This window comes from Calonectris borealis, chromosome 20 (assembly GCF_964195595.1).
Source record: "Calonectris borealis chromosome 20, bCalBor7.hap1.2, whole genome shotgun sequence".
In the NCBI taxonomy this organism is placed as follows: Eukaryota; Metazoa; Chordata; class Aves; order Procellariiformes; family Procellariidae; genus Calonectris; species Calonectris borealis.
In genome coordinates this window covers 8,999,280-9,020,200 of record NC_134331.1, presented here as the reverse complement: position 1 = coordinate 9,020,200, position 20,921 = coordinate 8,999,280, and the positions used below count along the sequence as shown (strand labels likewise).

Sequence of the window (20,921 nt, the reverse complement as noted above, 5' to 3'; positions counted from 1 at the left end):
CAATCACAGCCTGCATCCCACCAGCTCTGCTAAACACCTCGGACTCAGCCGCCGAGAGCCCTACAGCTACAGATCGAGAAGAAGAGCAGGAACCAGAGGACTGGGGGGGCTTTTTCCATTTTAAGGCACAATTATTTTGGGGGGAGCAACCAATTCTGTCCACCTTTGCGTTAGTATATCAGGGTTTTTAATTCTGAAGACAAAAGAGATCACAAGTGGATCCTGCTGAAAGCAAGAAACCGCACTGGGAGTTAGGAATTTCCTGATGCCCATAGGGAAGGACGATGAAAGCCCTCGGCCACCAAGCCAGGAGGCATCTCCTGACACAGCAGTTCTGGATTTCTGAAGTCTAATTGCTGATAACTCTCTAACAGAAAACAGGTCCATGGGGTGGTGACTCACTGATGTCTCAGGTGGGATTAGCAGAGCAAATCTGGACTCATTTAAGCAAAACATTCCCCAAGATGCCAACAAAAATGAGGGAAGCGTCTGACTTCTCCTCCTGCACACATCTCCCTCTCTTGCCTCTTGCTTTTCTCCCAAGGGCCATCGCACAGCAGGTTTCCAGCCCTTTGTACATCAGGTTGTCATTTCTTTCAGGAAGAAGCAAGCTGTGAAAGGGACTTCAGCATCCCTGTCCCTGCCTTTCCCCTGCCCAGCTCCCTCCCTGTCCCAGTGCTGCTCTCCCTCACCGCAGAACATTTTGCTCCACATCCCCATGGCACAGGGGGCTTCATTTTTGTCTCTCTCAGTTAAGCCTGTTAAACTAAGTGGGTATTTTTTGAGCCTCACACCATCTATGTGGAGGACACTGCCTGACAAAGCGCTGCTTTTCTACGAGTGGTTTTGGCACAGGGTCAGTCACGCAACACCGACCCTGAAAGATATTGCTCCCAGTGCAATTCTCACATTCACATCTCCCCTTAAAACGAGCCCTTGGCAGCCTCTGCGCGACGTGTGTAGGTACCAAAGCGCTACCAGGGCTACAGACAGGCCATCTGCTCGGGGTGGGAGCTTGGACGGCACTGCAGGCAACCGGGCAGGACAGGACACAACCTCTTCCCTGAGCAGAGGTCCAGGTAACCCAAGGTACAGCTCAGCAGCACAAGGATGAGCCAACAAGGCAGGTAGCAAAGAAGCGGGCAACATCGGCACCGCACGCCCAGCCAAACCTCAGCCTAAGGACCACCTAAGGGTGCCACCATTGCAACACTGTCTCCTTGCTTCACCTTTAAGCCATGAGAGCGGTGCATGGTGCACACACACACGGATGCCACCACTGCTATGCTGTACCTCATTTTACCATTAAGCTATGAGGGCTACATGGAACAAGCACACATAGAGCATATTTAAGAAAATGGATTAAGTTGTTTTGAAACAACAACCAGTCAAACTGGGCAAGGGAAGGCTGCGAGGAACATCTTGGGCACCCTTCCGAGTCAAGGGAAAAAGAATAGTTACCAGCGGTGTTACTTGTCACCAACTGGTTGAATAACTAAAAAGGTAAAGCAGGGGGAGCGTGTGTGTGTGAAAATGTTAAAGCTGTGCTAACACACACAAAAAAATGTTGGAAACATTTTGTGATAGGGTGAAGAGACTTGTACTGGAGCAAGCTTTTAACATGCTCCAGACTCCATTGGGCAGGGGTAATGCTTTGATCCCACAGCACCAGGCTGCTTCTCCACTTGACCACTATTTCCACAAAAAATAACCCTTTGCAATGCACGGGCAGCGGATCCTCATGGCTGGATCCAAAACTTTGCAATATATGCTTAGTTTTCCAAATACTATCACCTGATATCTATGCATAGCTAAAAATACACCAAGCCAAATTTTCAAGTTAGGATCTGCTTCATGTAAGCTGGTTTCCTTGTTTGTGAGCTCCCAGGTGTCCTAGGAACATCTAAATCACTGCTTTTACAGACTCGGAGGAGCTGAGCCTTTCTGAAAGCCTGGTCTCAGCTGCAAGATTCTTTAAAAAATATTTATCTATCTGCATTGTTGCATTGGGAAAGATTTTGGTCTGAATCTTAAAAACACCTAGGAACACATGGTCCCAAAAAGCATTTTTGCTTAGTTCTGCTGAATTATAATGGAGGTATGTACAACTGCTAAGCAAGAAATCAAAACACAACTGCTAAGCAAGAAATCAAAACACAACTGCTAAGCAAGAAATCAAAACACAAGTCTACAGAACATAAAAAAGCTTTTAGTTGGCTTTGAAAGTACTTTTTTTATTACTTTTAACTCCTTCAGAGAACTTTTATGCACTAAATCCAAGGCAATTTTATGCTAAGCTTCAAAAACCTCTAGATAGGGAATGATCTATTTTTGTACTTCTCCAATTTGGAATTTAGGAAGAAGATGTTTTAATTCAAGAGGTAAGAGCTAGAGTCTCCAAAGACATACAGCGTAAGAACAGCTGCAGTGGTCCATCTAGCACAGCACCCTGTGCCCCACCATGCCCCTAAGAAGATGCCAGGGAAAAGAGCAACAACCAACCCTATGACATCCTTCTTTCAGATATTCTCTCAGCCTCCAACCACTTTCAGCTCAAGGACCACGTCAGCCAACCATGGTATCCCTGTATTTAATAACTGTTGCTGGGTTTCACTTCCCTGATCGTATCCCCATCCTCTGTCTCCTTGGGAGCGTTCAGACCCCATCACGCCAGGGTGGCAGGAGTCCACACAACTCAACTCAACACTTGGCTCTCCAGCCCTCGGACACCAAGGCACTTTGCACAACACGAGCCCAACCCAGCAGCTCAGCTACGTGCAGGCTGTCAGAAGAGACAGGAGATGCCACCCATGCCCAACACCCTGTCACCATCCGCCCTCTCCCCTTCTTGCGCGGGTCCTTCTCTGGCACTTGCATTTGAGACACAACCTAAGTTTGTTGAACTTCTGCAGCCCCGTCCAGCGCAGCAGCAGCATGGACCTCACCATGGCCATGCAAGGGGTCTGGTCACCTCCACCAGGTCCGCACGTGCTCCCACCCTGTCTCACAGGACAGCAGATCCTCGATGCTGCAATGGACATATGCAACCCAGCACCGGGCTCTGCCCAGCACACCTTCACCACGGCCACGAGTCCCCCGCCACTACATCATAGCTCTTCTCTGAGCACCATAATTACTTTGCTTTTCAAGGAATCGGAGAGGGAAAAAACGAAGGAAAATTCACCCCACAGGAATAAAAAAAAGCAAAAAACCTAAAAACTTAAGCAAACTTTGGTTTACTTTCCATTACTTTGTTCAAGCCCTTCTTCGTGCTGAAATCCAGCAGAAACAGCCAAATGCATCTGTAAGTCCAGTTATTTCTCAGCACCAAAATAATGCACTGCGAACACCAGCTTTTGGGTTCACATTTTTCTTATGAAAAAAAAAAAATTAACGTCTTGTGCGCTTGTAAAAATTTAAGCTTTATGCTGTCTTCTGAAGCCTTCGATATGAATTAGTAATATGCTGTAGCAAGAAGAGAAGCATAGCAAGGAGCCCCCGTTTCACACTGCTGAGACATGCTGGGCAATGTCCCACAATCAGCTTTTCCAACAGAATTTGCAGCTTTCATAGCCTGGCAGCATCAAAACCTCTTCAGAAAGACGCACGGTGAAGGCACTCTTGCCCGATGTTTTCATTCAACTGTCAAAACACCTGAAATGCCAGGGGTGAACCTCACTGCTGTGCTGGAAGGACCAAACCTCTTCCACGCCTCAGCTGAAGACTGGATGCAGCAAGGGACTTGGTCACAGTGCTGCCGCCTTCAAGAGCTTGGCAGATTGCCGAAACTGCCTCCAACAGGCCAACAGCTGGCTGCTCTCATCATTTTTGTGGCTATTTACCTACGTGGCAGAAATCTTCATTTTTGTTAGCAAAGATAACACAGATGGAAGTGTTACAACATTTAAATTTCTTCCCGAAGGAAGAACTGGATAGCTGCACACAACCAACTCTGACTCTGAACCAACAGCCAAGGTATCTGCAGCAACAAACTACACAGACTACGGCTTTGGTATATCAGTGATGCAACTCTAAACAAAGAACTCGCATCTGGTTAGTGTAGAGAGGACGGATCTAAGGGGATATTAAAACAAAAAATATAACTCCTGATCTTAATATAGCCATTCCTAATGAGAGCAAACACTGTGCAGAAAGTAAGAGTATAAAGAAATGAAGAGCTGCATCACGCTAACCTGCAAAGCAGGAAGCTGATGGTTTTGTGGTTTTCCTTTTCTGTGTGGTTCCAGATGAGTAAAATCCCAGTGTTTCTAGCTGGGATGAAACTGAGCCTCTGAAGAGCTTGGCTCCAGCATATGAATCACAGCCAGGAGGCGTAACTTCTGTCGTGAGCCCTGGTCTTCTTCTACCACTCAGCTCAAAGCGTTCTGCTCCTTGAGACGCACTGTCACGACTGTCCTGAAGAAGGACACACAAACCCATTCCTCCCCCAGTGCAGGAACTCCAACAACAAGAAGTTGCCTTTTTATTACCACACCTTTTTACTACTGTAAAAAAGTGCTTTTTAATGTATTTATCCTGCAACATTATTTGCAGGCCCTGACCCTAGGACTTGGGTCTCACTGTGCTCGGCACTATAATGTCACACCGAAGGAAGACCAGCCATCGCGAAGAATCATCACAGCAGGATCTCCAGTTACTTCACAGCCGGGTTACCCCCAGAAGCAGCAGCCCTGCCTTTTCCCACAGGTGCTCAACCCTGACTTCTTTTCCCCCATGTTAGTTTTAACCCAGACTGCCACCCCGACCACCCTCACTGCCAGCTGCTCGCACTACGAGCTAGCACAGGAAAGGGTGAGAAAAGCGATGCTGCCTCCATCAATAACGCCATTATTTTTCAGTTGCCCTGGAACCAGGGCATTAAATCAGACACACAAAACAGATGGTTGTAACCCACCAAACCAGCTACCTCTGCGAGAAATTTCACTTTGCCCTCCCTCTAAGACTGCTGTTTCTTACCTTTTGTTGCCTTTGCATTTCCCTAGTGCTGGAGTGCTTTGCGCACAGAAGCGCGCGGGGATCTCACAGTCCATGGCCTTGAAAGCTCATCGCTACGCGACTTGCTCAGCATGAACATGGGGACACACTCCGTGTGGCTCATCAAAAGCTGATGCAGCCACCGCTTCCCAGACTGTCTTGAAATGGGCAGGACGCCACTTTGACCCTCAAGACCCTTGAGGGCACGCAGGGCAGCAGGTGTTGCAAGGGGCACGCTGGTATGGCTGCTCAGCACCCGTAACTCCCAGTTGCTTGGGATGCAACTGGGTGCAAGGGTTCAGCATCCCTGGAGAAACAAAACGGTTCTGGAGCACTTGGCCTACAAGTTACAGCTCCCTCCGGCTGGTAATTTATGAGTACTCCCCGTGGCTTCCCTCTTCCGTAGAGAACCACTTTCTAGGCATTTTATAAATCCAGCCCAGGGGGTGCAAGCTATGGTCACACACTGTTTTGAATTTGTATTTACCTAGAAGTCCCATGCCTGTGAATGATGCCAGGCAGGATCAAACTGCCATTCTTCTCTTCCTAGTATAATTAGGTGTTTGTACTCCTGGGAGGGGCAGGGGACTGTCTGGAGATGCAGATCCACTCTGATTTTCATTACTTTCTTTTGAACGCTCTCATGAGAAGCAGCCAGTGCCTGCGAGAAGTAACGTTTACTTGTGCAAGTCTATGGCCACTTCTGGCCATCCTTGACTCTAATCAAATTTTCTTCTTTCACAGCTTGAGGACAAGGAAACAGTCTGAACAAGCAGGGCTATAAATTACAGCAAATAATTCAAATTCCTAATTTATGGACAAAAGCTGATAAGAATCACATCGGCTTTATTCTGCTGATACTTGAGAATCCACAAGACACTTCTACAATGAACTGTTTCTAACTTTCAAGTGGTCCTCCCGCCATGAAACATCCAGCAGATACTTTTCATGCTTTGCCTCTAGCTAACTGCCAGCTTTAGTCCCTGTCACATCTATAAGTGAGCCACGTTATATTGCAAAATGTTGTTTTCCCTCCAAAATATGTATTCCTAGTTATTGCTGACACTTTTGAACATTAAGTGAAAAAAGCTATTTAACTAAACGAACCCAATACAGCCTCATATATGAATTACAATAAATAGTAAATTTAATCTCACTGAGGAATACAACAATTGCATCGGAGCTCCCTATCGAATTAAAATCATAGACTCCACCATTTTGTGTTTAGGTTAAAAATATTAAAATCAATTAAGAACTGAAATGAAAGTTTACGTTCACTAACAGAAAGTAGAATTTAGTATGCCATCCAGCACTCAAGCTTTTCAGTGTCATCCTTTTACTAATACAGCCATTAGGAACTGCCTAAAAAAAATCTAGTAAACATTGAAGGACTCAATTCCATCCATCAACAGCACCCCACCTAACAGTCTTCAAGCCAGACACACGCTAATCAACCTTAGGATTTTATCCCACCCCATCCCATCAGAAGGTGGGACCGCATTTGCGGTGTGCCTTTTTACACGGCATGATGCCGAGGGGCAGGCGGTTTATACAGATTTTGCATGTATGTCTACCCCTGCCTTTCCCAAAATGATGTGGGATAGGGAGCGCTTTCCTCACTCATCGCAGGAGCAACCGCAGCGTGGCAGAGCAAACGTCCCACCTCACTACTGACTCTCCCCATGGCCTGCGTGAGGGTTTAGGACACTGAACACCAACAGGCAAAGCATACACCCTGCTTCTCAGCACCCTCCCAGCCGCGCACCCACCGACCTCCTCGCCCAGAGGTGCTCCCTGTATGCAGCAGTACTGGACCATTCCCTCCAAGAACTTGTCCACACTCTTCTTCATCACCTCTACTCTTTTAACACCCGCAACACTGCACACCACAGTTTCCACAGCGTAACTACCCAGTGCAGAAAGCACCCTTCCCTTTCGGTTGTTTTTTGGGGTTTTGTTTGTTGGGGTTTTGTTTGGTTTTGTTTTTTTCAAACCTACCTCTTTACTAGTTTAACCTGATGAGTATCAATTCTTGCATCAGCAAATACAGTGAACAATACCATCACACCGTATATTCAAATATTCACATATTCTCATACTCAAATGTCCAAAGCTCTTTGAGACTTCACCAGGTCTCAATTTATCTGTTTTGTTCTTTTTCCTGGGCTACAGCAGACAGCACTGTAAACCAAATTGCTTACTTTAAAAAAGAAAAAAAACCACCACACTTTTTTTTTTTAAATAAATTAAGTTTCAAGAAATGTGTTACTCTGTTTTTAAACACAAAATTTAATAAGGTCAGTTTACCAAATTTAGGAAAACCAGTCTTGTTAAAGCAACTTTCCCCTGAAGTATAAAATACATGTCTAAAATTGAAAGGATATTGACTTGAATAAGCCAGTTTTAACACTGTTTATGAAGCTCATTAGATAAGACTCATTTGAGTTGTTCTTCATTTTTTTTTTTACTTCCTCATATCTGACAGTTGGAATGCTTCCATTTCTTATTTTGCCCAAATTCATTCAATCAGAAAGATAATTCAGTAATTTCACCAGCAATTAAAAACATAACGCAGACTTTTTTTGGAACATCACAGCTTTAGCTTTACATATTGGTTACAAAAGAAGAAAAATCATAGGCATATTAATTTCTGGTGTCCTACATGCTAAGATTCATGGTATAAGAGAAAATTATTGATATTAAAAAACTTAAGGTCAATATCCTAAAAAGTCTGTTCTGATATATACTAGTAAAGAAAATGTGCATCAGGAATATCTTCTGATAAAAGTCTCTGTTAAAGCTGTATCTGTCTTCATTTATAGGTCGTATGAAAATTGCCACTGAGATGATTAAATCTGAGTTCTGGTTTCTCGTCAGCAAAGGGGCCAGCGATGCAAACCTAACCCTGCTCTGGACTAGGACACAGCTGGGAGCTCAGCGCCCGGACCCCCGCCTGCAGTCCCGGGGCTGGAGCGCATTCCACCCACGAGAGAAGAACCGGCCCTTTGGAAAACGCACCCTGACTGACCCGCTCGCTGGTCCTGCGCCGGGGTCCTCTCCTTTATCCTTCTCCATTTTCTTGGGAGCAACTACCTTCCTCTTTTATTCAGAATACTCTTGAGTAACACATACACCACCCATTATACTCTCTAAATACCTGTCAGGTATAGGATAGGCAGTAAACTGTATAACGTGCATGCTTTTGTTGCTTTTACACAGCATGACATCATATTCCACGTTTAAGTCTCACATGTCCCTTGAAGGGCATTTTGTACCCAACACATGATGTGGTAAATACCAGTTCAGAAAGATTAGAAAGATGGTGCTCAAGAGCACAAAAGGTTACATGAAGTTGATTCATCATCAAAACAAAACTAGAGAAAGTAGCTGAAGTGAAGCCTAATAAAAGCAAAACTCTGGCAGCCATGGAAATACAACAGCTGTCACTCCAAAAAGTGTCATTGCACATACGCACATAATTTTTTTAAAAAAATCTGGCACAGTAGCCAAAGCACTGAAACAGCTAGCCTACGAAAATATACTTGTTCATGGCATTCCTTTAATACTACACAGCTTCATAGGAGGAGAAATACAATTACACTGGGAAGCAATCTTAACATCAAAGTCTGGGAAATGCCCTTCAAACAGTTTTGAAGTTTGCAACCCCAAAAGAAACAGCAAAAAAATACGAAAGAAAGAACAGGCCCTGACCCTTTCCTTTTTGCTATACAGGCTTGTTAGCAAAAAATAAATGGGAAAGAAGCACCCCTGGGAACAATGCTCCCCCAGGAGAGGGCAGGTGACGGGCACAGGCAGCAGCCCAGCTACACTGAGAATTGCTTGGGCTATCGCCTGGGCAAGAAATGCCACAGGAAAGGAAAAGGGGTTTAAGCCACAGGATGCTCAGCGTTCCATTCATCTGCCTCGCAGAGCTGCACCCCAGCACGCACAGCAGAAGCCGCTAGCAAAAACCTGCTCTCTTTTTAGGTCAGTGGGAAGTCGGTTGCATTGCAACCTTTCCCCCTCAGTTCATAGTTTATGAATAAACTGACTACTTACTGCTGTGGTCTCTCAAATACAGCTCAACAGAAAATCAAGAGGCCTCATGCCTCACTTTACAGCACGCAGTTTTGTTAAGTTATTCAGTAAGGCAAAGCTGCCGTCCTGAACTGAGATATTCACTGCTGGTTTTCCATGAAAGAGCTGTACAGAGTTGGGGATCAAATCCTGCCACTTCTCGACGGCTTACAAGAGAAATTCAGACATCTGTGTTACATTCCTTTCATTTGCAACAGAGGATCTGCAAAGCATCCCCCTCACTGCATACCTTTGATCTTCCTTGCAGGGAGAGCAGCAACAGCCTTTTCCCTTCTCAGCACAAAAAAACACCTTCAGATTAAAGGCTGTATGGCGTTTCTCTGGAAAAAAAGCAGATCCACAGCAGAAACCATCACTTACTGGGAGAGGGCAACAGGTATGTGCCATCCAGTGCCAGATCCAGTGAGACGACTCCTGCCCACTGCAAGGGCCACCAGTTTTGCTACCAACAGTTACCGAGCACTGACTGCGGACTTGAAAAAATAAATTCAATAAAAAACGATAGCTCCTGTCATTCTCATTAATAGCTGGTAAACACAACCTACAAAATTTGCCTGTGAAACAGAAAGCCTTTAAGGGGGGGAAGAGAATTCACAAACACGTTAATGCTTCCATCATCGTTTCCTTCAAAATAAATGTGACATTTGCATGTAACATGCACAAAGTCAGCTAAAACACTCCTAACACTTTAAAACATGGTTTAAAGAGAAAACTACAATTAAAATATACTCTAGGGGGTAATTCAAGCAGACACACTGTCACTATGTAACAGTCAACTATTTTTAACGGAAAATACTCAAAATCAAAATCTGTCTTTGCTATAAGCAGTTTTTGCTAGGAAGAAATCAGGTATTTTCTCTGTCAAAAGAATCTTCTTGAGTACTTTCCTAATAGTTCACTTCTTAATTTAACTGGTTACAATCTACAGCGAAAAAAGCCACTGCCACCTCTCTCACCAGCTCTCCGGGCTGACACCCGCCGCCCGCCCTGCAGCGCAGGCAGCTGCTCCGGCCGTGGCTGTGCCGGTAGGAGGGTCCCTGGATCCCTACTGCTCATCGCAAGCTCCCCCCAGTCCCGCCCAGGCGGGCTGGACAAGACCCCCCTCCCAGAGGCACACTCGCTCTCCCAGGACCTTACCGCATTAGGTTAAACTTCCTGCCGACAAAATTTAGATCCCTCATCTATGTGCAACAGGCACATACCTGTTGCCCTCTCCCAGTAAGTGATGGTTTCTGCTGTGGATCTGCTTTTTTTCCAGTTCAATGGTTTTAAACTGAAAGAGGGTAGGTTTAGACTGGACATAAGGAAGAAATGTTGTACGATGGGGGTGGTGAGACACTGGAACAGGTTGCCCAGAGCAGCTGTGGATGACCCACCATTAGAAGTTTTCAAGGTCAGGCTGGACAGGGCTTTGAGCAACCTGATCTAGTGAAAGATGTCCCTGCCCCTGGCAGAGGGGTTGGACTAGATGATCTTTGAAGGTCCCTTCCAACTCAAACCATTCTGTGATTCAATGACTAACTCTGGGGAACAGCCAATTGACCATGTTTTACACAGGTTTCCAAAGCAGCGAGGAAACCAGGCCAACAACCCCACAGCATGCAAGGCGGCACTCGCTCTTCTCCCTTAGCAGCACGTGAAACCTTCCCTGAAATAAAACTCAGGCCATGTACGACTTCAGGTGTTCAAACCAAGATGACCTACCCTTGGATGCACAACAGCAGCTGCTCCTATAGAAACACATGCCATGTCCGTCACAGCACCTCCTGGGCATGATCTCCACTATGCAGGAGCTTCCCAGCAGCGAAAGCACCCTCTGCACAACCCCATTTTTTCAACTGCTCTTATCTATTTTCCCCATTTTTAAGGTAAACTGCAGTGCTCTGGCAGGCAGGTGCTAAAGTATTGGTTTAGGGGTTTTTTAATGCCTTTCAGCCTCCTGGGTGTGACCCACCTGCATTCCTACCTCCAGGCACAGGAGTCACCCAAGCGATTTTAATGGAAGTATTTTACAGTCTAACTCACCGTGAGCCCCTGCGCAGGGTCCATGACTGAGCACGCCGCTGCAGGGAGCTTACAGCACATACCTCCACGCTGCCTACTGCAAAACCACAGATGGGGAACCACCAACCCCAGCCCCTCAGGCTGAAGCACACCGCTGCTCGTAGGACAAACCACGCTACAGATTCAGAAGCTGGAAACACTAACAAGTTTTCACTTCAAAAGTACCAACGTCAGAAATCCATGGTGACGCCAGACGGTTTTTTGTTGCCTGCTCTCTTGAAGTCCTTACGGCAGCAGCCCCAGCACCGTGCTGCTGGCAGGCGTGCTGCACGCTCTTCTCCCGCCACCAGCAAAGCAGTTCAGATGTTTTTTCCTGTGCTTTCAGATAACCAACACAGTCAACTGAGCTGTTCAGAAAGGATTCACTGGTTATTTGGTGCTCAGCTTATGGTAGCCTCAGAGCCCGTCCGCTCCTGCAATGGGAAAACAACAAATTCCTTTCGCTAAGACCCCATTCGTTACCAGTTTGCTTCAGGGGCTACCTACCACCAGACCCAACTGCCGAGCTCTGGAAAACCTCATTATTTTGCAAAACCCTCTGATGACAAAGTCTTTTTTTTTTTTTTTTGAAATATAATTTATTGAGGATTCTTTGGTTTGTAGCAGATTTCAACCCCTCCAACGCACACGGATTGTCTATGTGTGACAGAAGATCCCAGTTTCAGATGAAAAGCACTGCTGAAGAAGTAACTAAAACCCCGCAGAAGCATTTACAGTCTTCTTAATGTGCCAGACAACTGGGAATTGGCAAAAAGACTGACAAAAAAGCAAGCCATTGTCCTCAATAAATATTAATCAACCTTCTTAAGCTGCCAAGGTTCGTATGAAACATCCCATGCCAGCTGGTCCCAGCGGCAAGTCCCGTCTCTAGCTCAGTCTCACCTGCAGAGCCATTAACACAGCTCCACCGTCCAGACTCCAGCAGATCACCGCTCCATCTGGGCAGATGCTTTTCTTCCACCTCTTTTCACACTTCAGTCGCTGTCATCTCAGGGATTTATCAGAAAGGTCTACAAGTCTAACTCCAATCCTGCCACACAGCTTTATCTTGCAAAAGAGATTTGAAATTCCTGCTTCAAACATCAAGTGTCCTAAAGATTTGTATATCCTGTGCTAATGAAAAATTATTAAAGAATAACCCTGTCCTAGGGGAGCAATTCTGACACGCAGGCTCACTCTGCACTGTAACACTGGAGCAGACGTCCTTCTCAGCTCTTCCAAGACAGAAAAGCTATGGACAACAAAGGATTTTCTATATACAGTATCTCAGAAGAAATGTGGCCACAAAGTATACTGAGATAAAACCCAAAGACACCAACTGTTTAAAAAAACATTAACAATTCTCTCTCTAGATATTAGAATGGCTGTAACAAATAAGCATATTGAGTGTAAACAAAAAAAATCTAAATGCAAAAGCATATTGAGTGCAAACAAAAAAATCTAAATGCAAATTGAAAGAAATGCAGAGTCACAAGATTTCTACAATTCAGATTAAAAAGAAAAAGAAAAAAAAAAGCAGAGACTCGATTTCTAATAAAGCTCCCACCTTACTGCTGAAGGTACTTTGAATGGATGTCTGAGCGACGCACAGCCTAAGCCAATGACAGAAAACAGAAAGATGAATCCTACAGAGCTCCCCGAGTCCCAGGGGACAACATCCCAGACCTCTCTGGCTGCTCCCACCTCTCACGAAGCAGCAGGACCAGAAGTGACCCATGAGAGGATCTGGTGCCCATGCTGCTTGCTCTTAAGATAGCAATTTGAGGTATTCACCTGTAAGCTGATGATCCCCTTCACTGCCACGTAAAAGGACAGAAGAAGTCAGGTCCTCCTTCAGCAGAAGTTTTAACAAGCACACAAACTGCCAAATCCCACCCAGCTGATATTTCGTAGCAATTTAGCAGGCAGCAAATCCCCAGTGCTCCATACACTCCATCTACGATCAGTGTAACTGTATGTTGACAGAGTGCTGCTCTTCTGTTACAGGTAAAGCTGACGGCATAAAGCCACCTCAACATGTAGTGACCTTCTACTAAATGGTGACCTTACTTACTTTTACTTTACTTTACTTACTTTTACTTTTAGTGACCTTAGTGACCTTTTAAAAGTCTTAATTGAGCTCTTACTTCACTAGCACTGTGAAAAATGGAGGCTCTCTTAGGAACAGGACTACCACAGCTGGTTAGTTGGAAGAAAAAGCAGACAAATTCCCAGTACCAAGATTGATAAAAAAAGCAGGATAATAGTAAAAAAAAGTATAGCTTACTTTGTGCCTTTTCACAGAAGTTCATCTGAAAACCTAAAGCAAAAGAGACCAGTTCTCACTCATTCGCTGAAAGTCAAAGCAGCGCATCACTGTTAAGAATCACTTTTTATGTTTCAGTATTAACTCTAAAATCATAAATAAAACGTATTTTTTAGGTTAAACTTTAGACTGCATTGCTTTGAATATAAAGCAGTCCCATCATGTCAGGATCCATCATTTTATAAACCAACCTCGAGAGATGGCACGGCTCAGCAGACCAGCAAGGGAACCAGTGCTGGCACCCTGCAGGCAACAAGGAGAACAGGGTGCGTAAGGAGTATTAGTTTCCCCCAGCTGTTAATAAAACTACAACAGTAACTATTTGGGCATTTCTTGCCAATGGTTATAAAAAGCCCACTTGAAGAAAACAGGTCTGTCATGACTTTGGCGGTAACAAGTAACACTGTGAAGAGGTCGTTTTGTTCCCAGAAAGTTGAAGGTTTGCATTAAATCTGCTCATATTAAGCAGCATTTTAAAGCATACAGTCCAGCTGCACATGCCCAGGCAATCTCCCACAAGGGACCAGCTCTCCAGCGCTGCCACCGCAGCAAAAGATCAGACCTGGCAAAGCAAGCAGCATTACACACCTACAGCAAACAAGCCTGCCCGGAGCCAGGGAGGACACGTATGACAACTTACTGTAATATCCCAATGCAGGCGCTGCTAATGACAGTTCACGCTGTGCCACAGCAACCTGAGCGAGCAGCATGGCCCACAGCCCCTCGCCTCTCCGCGCTGAGCTGCCACCCCCTCCTCGCCCCTGCCCGCAGCAAGCCCTGGGTCACACCAGAAGTAACTTCAGACCTGGGTACAGATCCGTTGCTTGATTTACGGGGCGGATCATGGTAAAGCATAATCCAACTCCTTAAGCAGCGAAGACGACGCACGTAAGAGCCCGCTGTGATCTAACAGGCTATGGTGGTGCAGGCACTACAGCGTGTGTACGGGGAATTCAGCACCGTCGCACTCTTGGGAGGCTGCAGGCTGCTGTTTCTGACCATTTTACCTTTAAAGCTGACAAACTAAGGGCAGGGGAAACCAAGCACTGCTCAAGGGGGATCCGACACCACGCCAGCCATGCGTAGCACAGGGCTCCCTGCAACGATGCACTGAGCTCCGGGAGCAGAGCCTGCAAACGGCGTCTCCCTCAGGCACATGGCCACCCGAGGACAGGCAGCAGGCGCCCGGCCAGCAGCGGAACCAAGACCAGCCCTGGCCCTCTCTACCACTGCTGACCAAGCCAATGGAGATATGTATTCCCTCTGACTTTTTCTAGGACGCTTACCTCCGAAACAGTGCTGTCACCCAGAACCAGTATGAGCCACGTTAAGTCCACACAACACATTATGGCCATATGGGATGGCGGCTATGCTTCAGACCAGAGCATACCATCTTCGCCGTCTCCACAGCCTCACCTTATTGTATGGCAAGAAAAGCTGCAAAGGCACCCAGAGAGAGGGGACCCGGCTGGAGCTCACTTGCTTCCCCACAGCCGCTCAGAACTGCAGAAGGACAGATTTCTAGGAAGCATCTGGCACGCCAGACGTGAGCGCATCAATGGTACGGCAAACGCACACGCGTCAGGCGCGCACCAAGAAGAGCACAAGCACGTCACCACTAGCCAGCCACCAGAATAAGAAACATCATCCACCGGAGTGGAAGGTCTGCACTCATCATCCAGCCTAAGGGCTTGAGCCAGGCAACTATTTTAGGTCTCAAAAACCACCCTATGTGCTACAGGCACATTTCAATTTATGCTGCACTAAACACGACCTCGGGTACAAAAATATGGGACGGTTTTGACTTGGTTTGAGTAAGGAGTGAGAAGTGCACAAAAACTATGTAACCCAACACTGTGGAGACAAGGCGGGGGGGGGGGGGGGGGGGAGGGGAGAAGAGAGAAACAAAAAAAATCCAGCCTTGCTTTCGCTCACCGCGGGTCCCAGCCGGCAGCACCATGCATTCCCCATGGGCACGCTGCTGCCAGCTCTGGACTCACAACTCACGTGGTGTCTCCTCACACCAGCAGCTACAACTTACACAATCTCCTGAATGAGACTTTTTTTTTAAAAAATTGGTTTTCTCTCTACAATAGCATACAAAAACTGAAAAATAACCAAAAAGCTGCCACGGCAGCCTGGCAGTATGTTCAGAGTACAAGAATCAAGCACAAACTGTAACTGAAATTACCCACAGAAGTCTACTAATGTCGATTTAAGGCTCTGAAATCTTATTAATAATACTGATTGGTGAAAATAAGAAATGTATCAGCTAACCACCTGACCGGTAGGAAAACATGAAAATCTAGAAGAAAGAGAAAAAATCCTTATGTTATTCTGCAAGGAAAGTTCCTTTTACTCCTACAAAACCAACCCGGCTCTCTTGAGCTTGCAAGTTCACCGTTTTGCCTTAAAATTTCTTCCCGTTCCTTTGGCCCAGCTCTGCATTTGTCACCTCTGCTCTCCCCTTGAAACGTTTCTTTCTCAGCTCTGGGTTGTGGGACAGGCATGCACGCTGCCACACTGCACCGTTGTTCTTAAAACAGGATTTGAAGTCCAAAGAGATACTCTGAATACATTTAGATTTACAGAGATGGTGAATGCCACTTTCATCTACTCTTAGTTTTCTTTCTGATCATCTCCTTAATTTCCTTTTCAGTCTTGTTATTATAAGCCACTATGCCAGACATGATTCTTTTAGAAGTTATACAAGTTTTTTCACTCTTTCAAAGTCCCACAACTAGGGGCAAACACGAAGTTTTTCTGCTAAAGAAATAAGCACCGTAGAGTCTCTCAACAAAAATTCCCCAAGTCTGCTGGATTTTGAAAGTCCTTGGAAAAAACCTCTACTGCTGTGCAGAGGGCAGGCGGGTCTTCAGTACGGAAGGAGCCTGGGAGTCTGCCCAGCTAATCCCCACGGTCTCATGCTGGGTAACAGAAGACTGTTGCAAAAATACCAGCCAGTAGCCCCAACACAGATCCAGCTATCTTCTTCCCTTGCCCTCGTCCCCATTAACTCCTTCTTCCTCGGAACTCCCAGGAAAAGGAACTCATGCACCACTTCTATATACAAAATCTGACTGTCCCACACAAAAACACCAAAGGGCCCTCCTGGCTCTCGCAAGGTGTCGGGGCACCACAAATAAAAGTTTTCCACCTTCACAGTCAACATGTGCTCAGCCTACAGCCAGAGCCAATGCTGCTCGCTGTCTGCCTTAAGTCTCACCCCAGAGAAAATTGACCTCCAATGCTTTGGTTTAAGATGCCACAATTTCTCCACTACAGCAGGACTCATGATGTTTTGCTGAGAAGGTGGGAGCTTTTTAATGCCACCCGTGTATCAGTGATGCTACGCTCATCTCTGTTTGTGGCTGATCAAATGCTGCACCAGCACAGCTTGGGTCTGCTTCTGGTGCTGCTGCCCTGGGAGGCACCCCAGGGGAAGGGGGAAGCTGGAGGTATCAGCCTGGTCCTGCTGTCACGTTTTCTGCCCCACGCAAGGCCGTCAGCAAACTCAAGAGACAAAGAGAACTCCAAAGTCACCACAAATAACTTCCCATCAGCGGCAACAGAGCACCCATTTCCTGGAAAGGGTGGCAGAGGCTGGTTCCTTGCCTACGCCAAGGCACGCCAGGGCAGGAATACCATCACACCCTGAAACACCTCCAAGAAAAGCCATTACAGAGGGAATAGCAGCATGCATGTTGAAGATGACAGATCAACAGCTACACAGTTGTCATGAAATCACCGCAGTCTGGCAACTGAAAGAACATCTCCAGCTAATGACTGAAATTGTCTTCTGGAAAGCAAAGAGTCCAAACTGCTTTTAACAAGGAGCTTGATATGCTTATGCATGAGGTAGAAAGGGGTAACTACTGGAGACAAAATATTAAACTTGTGGCATCCAGCTTGCTACTGTCTCTAAGGGGGGAGTGAAGGGCTTATCGTATTAGCTGGGCTCCGGCTGATCCTGGCAGAGTGAGTGTGAGCGAGTGTGCACACGTAGAGGGGAGTGCCAGGCAGAATTCTCTCATTGTGTTTCCATTCTGTGATTATTTCTATTTTATTTTTAAAGAGACTTCCAAGGGTCTTTGTCTTTCTTTGAGTCCTAACATGGACTAGAGCATATCAAAATCATAGCCGTCTAAAACAACTGCCATACTTGGGATGGAAGGAACTTTTCTTCTAGCATATACTGGTTACCGTTTTCCTCTGAAGCACTGGGCAAAATTACTTCACAGGATCACTTGCAAGTTCTGTTCACAATTACCATCTCTGCAACATCCAAAGTACCTGGAATAGCCTCTTCCTCCGGCACATCACAGTGGCAGCTTATGGACTTTAATGACAGGTAGAAATTTGGAAGAAACTATTGCTGTGAGACTGCTTCGAATGCAGAGAATGCTGTAACCCCCGGGGAACAGGGACGTTCGGCTTAGTCATCCTGTGAACCCCTCTGGACGTAACACTGCCTGAGCAGTCGCTTGTTCTCGTGGCACATGAGTCAATGTTCCTGCTGGACAGTAAAGCAGCAGCAGCTCCTGCCAGCTTGGACAAAGATGACCCCACCTTCACCAGCTCAGCTGCCATGGAGCAACCAATGCTGGTCGCTAAACCCACATCTCTTGAACGCATTGCCCGAAGGGATAGCAAGATTTTGACCCCAGTATTATTGCATCTGCAATTTGGTGCATTGCTCCACAGTGTGAACAATCAACCAGTTGAAGAACGTCACCACAGAGCTTTCGTTGTGTTTGGTTTGGGTCTCAAATACTCAGGACACGCCAGCAGAGGATTACTCTGAGGACATGAACACTGGGCAGTCAGAGCTTCGCTGCCAAAGAAGTCAGAGTATTAATCAGATTTGAGAGGGAAGCCCAACACAAACCTTCCCAGAAAGCTTCTATTTTCTAAATGAAAATAGCACCATGGACAAGCAGCTCCTGGACTCCGTCCCAGGTGCTGTGAGAGCAGCACAGTGCCCTGGCACGAGGCAGGGTGCAGCTCAGACCTTTGGCAGCTCAGCGATGAAGCAGGTTCCCTGCTGCCAGTTCAGTTACGGGCTCCCATTCAAGTCAGTCATGACTAAGACCCGTCTATATTAAAGCAAATGACCAGCCCCAGAAACATTTCATGTCTTCACTGAAATAAACCCTGCATTCACACATTCTTCATTTACAGTTTATTTTTGTAGGGCAGGGAAAAAAACCGCCATACTGACAAATCAGACTTGGAATTTCCAGTTCAAGTCACTGAAGATCCCAAATCACGTCCCTAACAGGGAAACCAGCCGAGCCCTCCCGCACGAGCGTACAGACAGACACACGTGGGCCACAGACACCAGCTCCCACCACTCCTGTCTCAACCTTCGCCACTTCCATGGTTGCTGAGAAGATCCTTCTCCCGTTTGCTCAGCTGCGGTCCTCGCTGGCAGGATCAGCAGGGATGAGGCCACGGGAACAGACCAGAGAGTAAATTCTTGCTCTCAGCCCTGAGGATGTCTAGCACTGATGCACAGTGGCAAAGCTTAACCTGCAGGAAGAGCATTTGGCCACAACTCTGGCATAACCAGCTGGGCAGATAAGCTCCAGGATGTTACTCCAACTCTTCTCAAAAAGAAATAAATTAATTAGAAATATATTTTAAAATAGATTTTTTGCATTTCCAGGAGAACGTTGGCAAGCTTGTTCAGATATTCAACGTGTGCCCCCAGTGCAGCAAGAACTCAACTGCCAAGCTGCTGCCTAAAGCAGCATGTCTCCAAACCTTTACATCCAACCCCTTCCTCTTCCAATAGAAGAACTCCTTTGCATGAACTTGCATACATACTTATGCCATACAGTCACACTTTCTAGTTACAACAGTTGGGTTACATCAGATCAGAAAGGACAGAGTTGACCTCTACTTTTCCCCAAATCAGCAAGGAAACCAGCTTTAAAAGCAAACATCCAAACACCCCAGTTTCCACATGCTGACTGTTCCTGCTTCCCTAAGACAGAAAGTACCTTGAAGAAAGGACAAAACGCCTGTGTCCATCCACAGCTATGGGCCGCCAGTCTTGGCCAGCCCTACAAAGCGGTTCTGATCATCCTCCCCCTTCCTACCCTCCGCCCATCCACACTTCTGAGTGGGACAGGAGGAAAGAAGAGGACATCAAAGGTAGGGGGAGGTTTCCAAGGTTTGGCATGAGACCAGGTCCTGAACTGACACTGTTCAGGAGGGGAACTGATCTTTACAGGAAAACTCGGACATGGTCCCATCACGCCCCAGAAGCGATTTCCAAATGCAATGCTTTTATCTTAGTCCATAACCCCTCCCAGGTCAAAGCCACACAGCCGTGTGTTTTTAAAGGAAACTGTTTTATCTCTGTCCACAAACCTCTTCAAAGTACAAACACTTTGCTCTCTGGTCCAAAAGCAAAGCGATGGCTAATTCAGTTCAGAGAACCGCTTCCAGAGAATTAGGTCCAAAGCAAACCATAAAGCCCTTTTGGTCCACAGAAAAAAATAAGCCTAGACAAAAACTGATAGAAGGACCGACTCCCTTTCGGCTCAGCTCTGTCTGCTCCCAACAGCTGTCCTCCTTACGCCACAGGGCACCTCCTGAAGCATCTCAGAAAGATCAGATAAATTATTCAAAACACAGACTAATTCCTGGCACTTGGCTCTTTGTTCACTCCAGGATCAGTGCAAGCCGTCTGCTTCCTGGAGGGTTTGCTCTGCCTCCAGTAAAGGGCAAACACAAAGGCTTCGATTTGCAGAAGAGGAAATCAATTTAGCAGCTAATAAATACGCAATTTGTGCAATATACATATTCGCTGTGTCCCTTGATGCTCATACAAAAGTTAATGGGCTGTACCCTGCTAAGCACAAAGTTATTGCACGCGTTCAGGTGAACGGCAGTTTAGCTGGTTTGAGAGCAGAACCGGGAGGGAGACAGGGAGCCGATGCTTGGCAACACCATGTTGTATTTCCTCACAAACAGCAATAGCAGAGATCCCTCCGCAGAGGGCTAGAGCCTGAGGAGTCAAGGTCACACATTTTGGAAGATGCTCTGCAGCATCACATGACGGTCCTGACGCAAATCCAGGCCAACGATATCTCACACGCCCTGCGCAGGGTCTGTGCAGGCATGGAGCAGGCATCCAACGGGCCATGCAGAGAGCTCCACAAGGACCTTTGCTTACCAACACCCTGGTCTCCTCAAAAATTCACAGACTCTGCGCACAGGAACTTAAACAAACCTATGACATCTGATAAAAGTCATGCTTGTACCTTTCCATCTAACCATGGGGAGGCACAAACGTGCTGCAGCTGCATGACCTGCAGAACTTCTCTTGAAGCAACGGCCACCTAAGTAGACCAAGAAATCCACATCATGGGTATCTTCAAGATCTAAAGCCTCCCCTCAAACAAAAAGAATCCCATTAAGATTGCAGATGCCTGTAAGAGACAGCTTA

General features: G+C 46.4%; 1 protein-coding gene across 5 annotated transcripts in view; it reads right to left on the bottom strand.

Moving 5' to 3' along the window:
- MAP2K4 (mitogen-activated protein kinase kinase 4) overlaps window positions 1-20,921 on the bottom strand; it is a 102,387-nt gene that overhangs the window by 72,192 nt on the left and 9,274 nt on the right. Inside the window, exon 2 of one of the 5 annotated variants that reach the window (XM_075169765.1) lies at window positions 13,424-13,456. The exons of 3 other annotated variants lie outside the window; for them this stretch is intronic. In XM_075169765.1, the coding sequence (XP_075025866.1) occupies window positions 13,424-13,456 (33 nt within the window). Of the gene's footprint in view, window positions 1-12,039; window positions 13,226-13,423; window positions 13,457-20,921 lie in introns of those variants that run through there. One more of the 5 variants, XM_075169763.1, reaches the window with a different exon arrangement.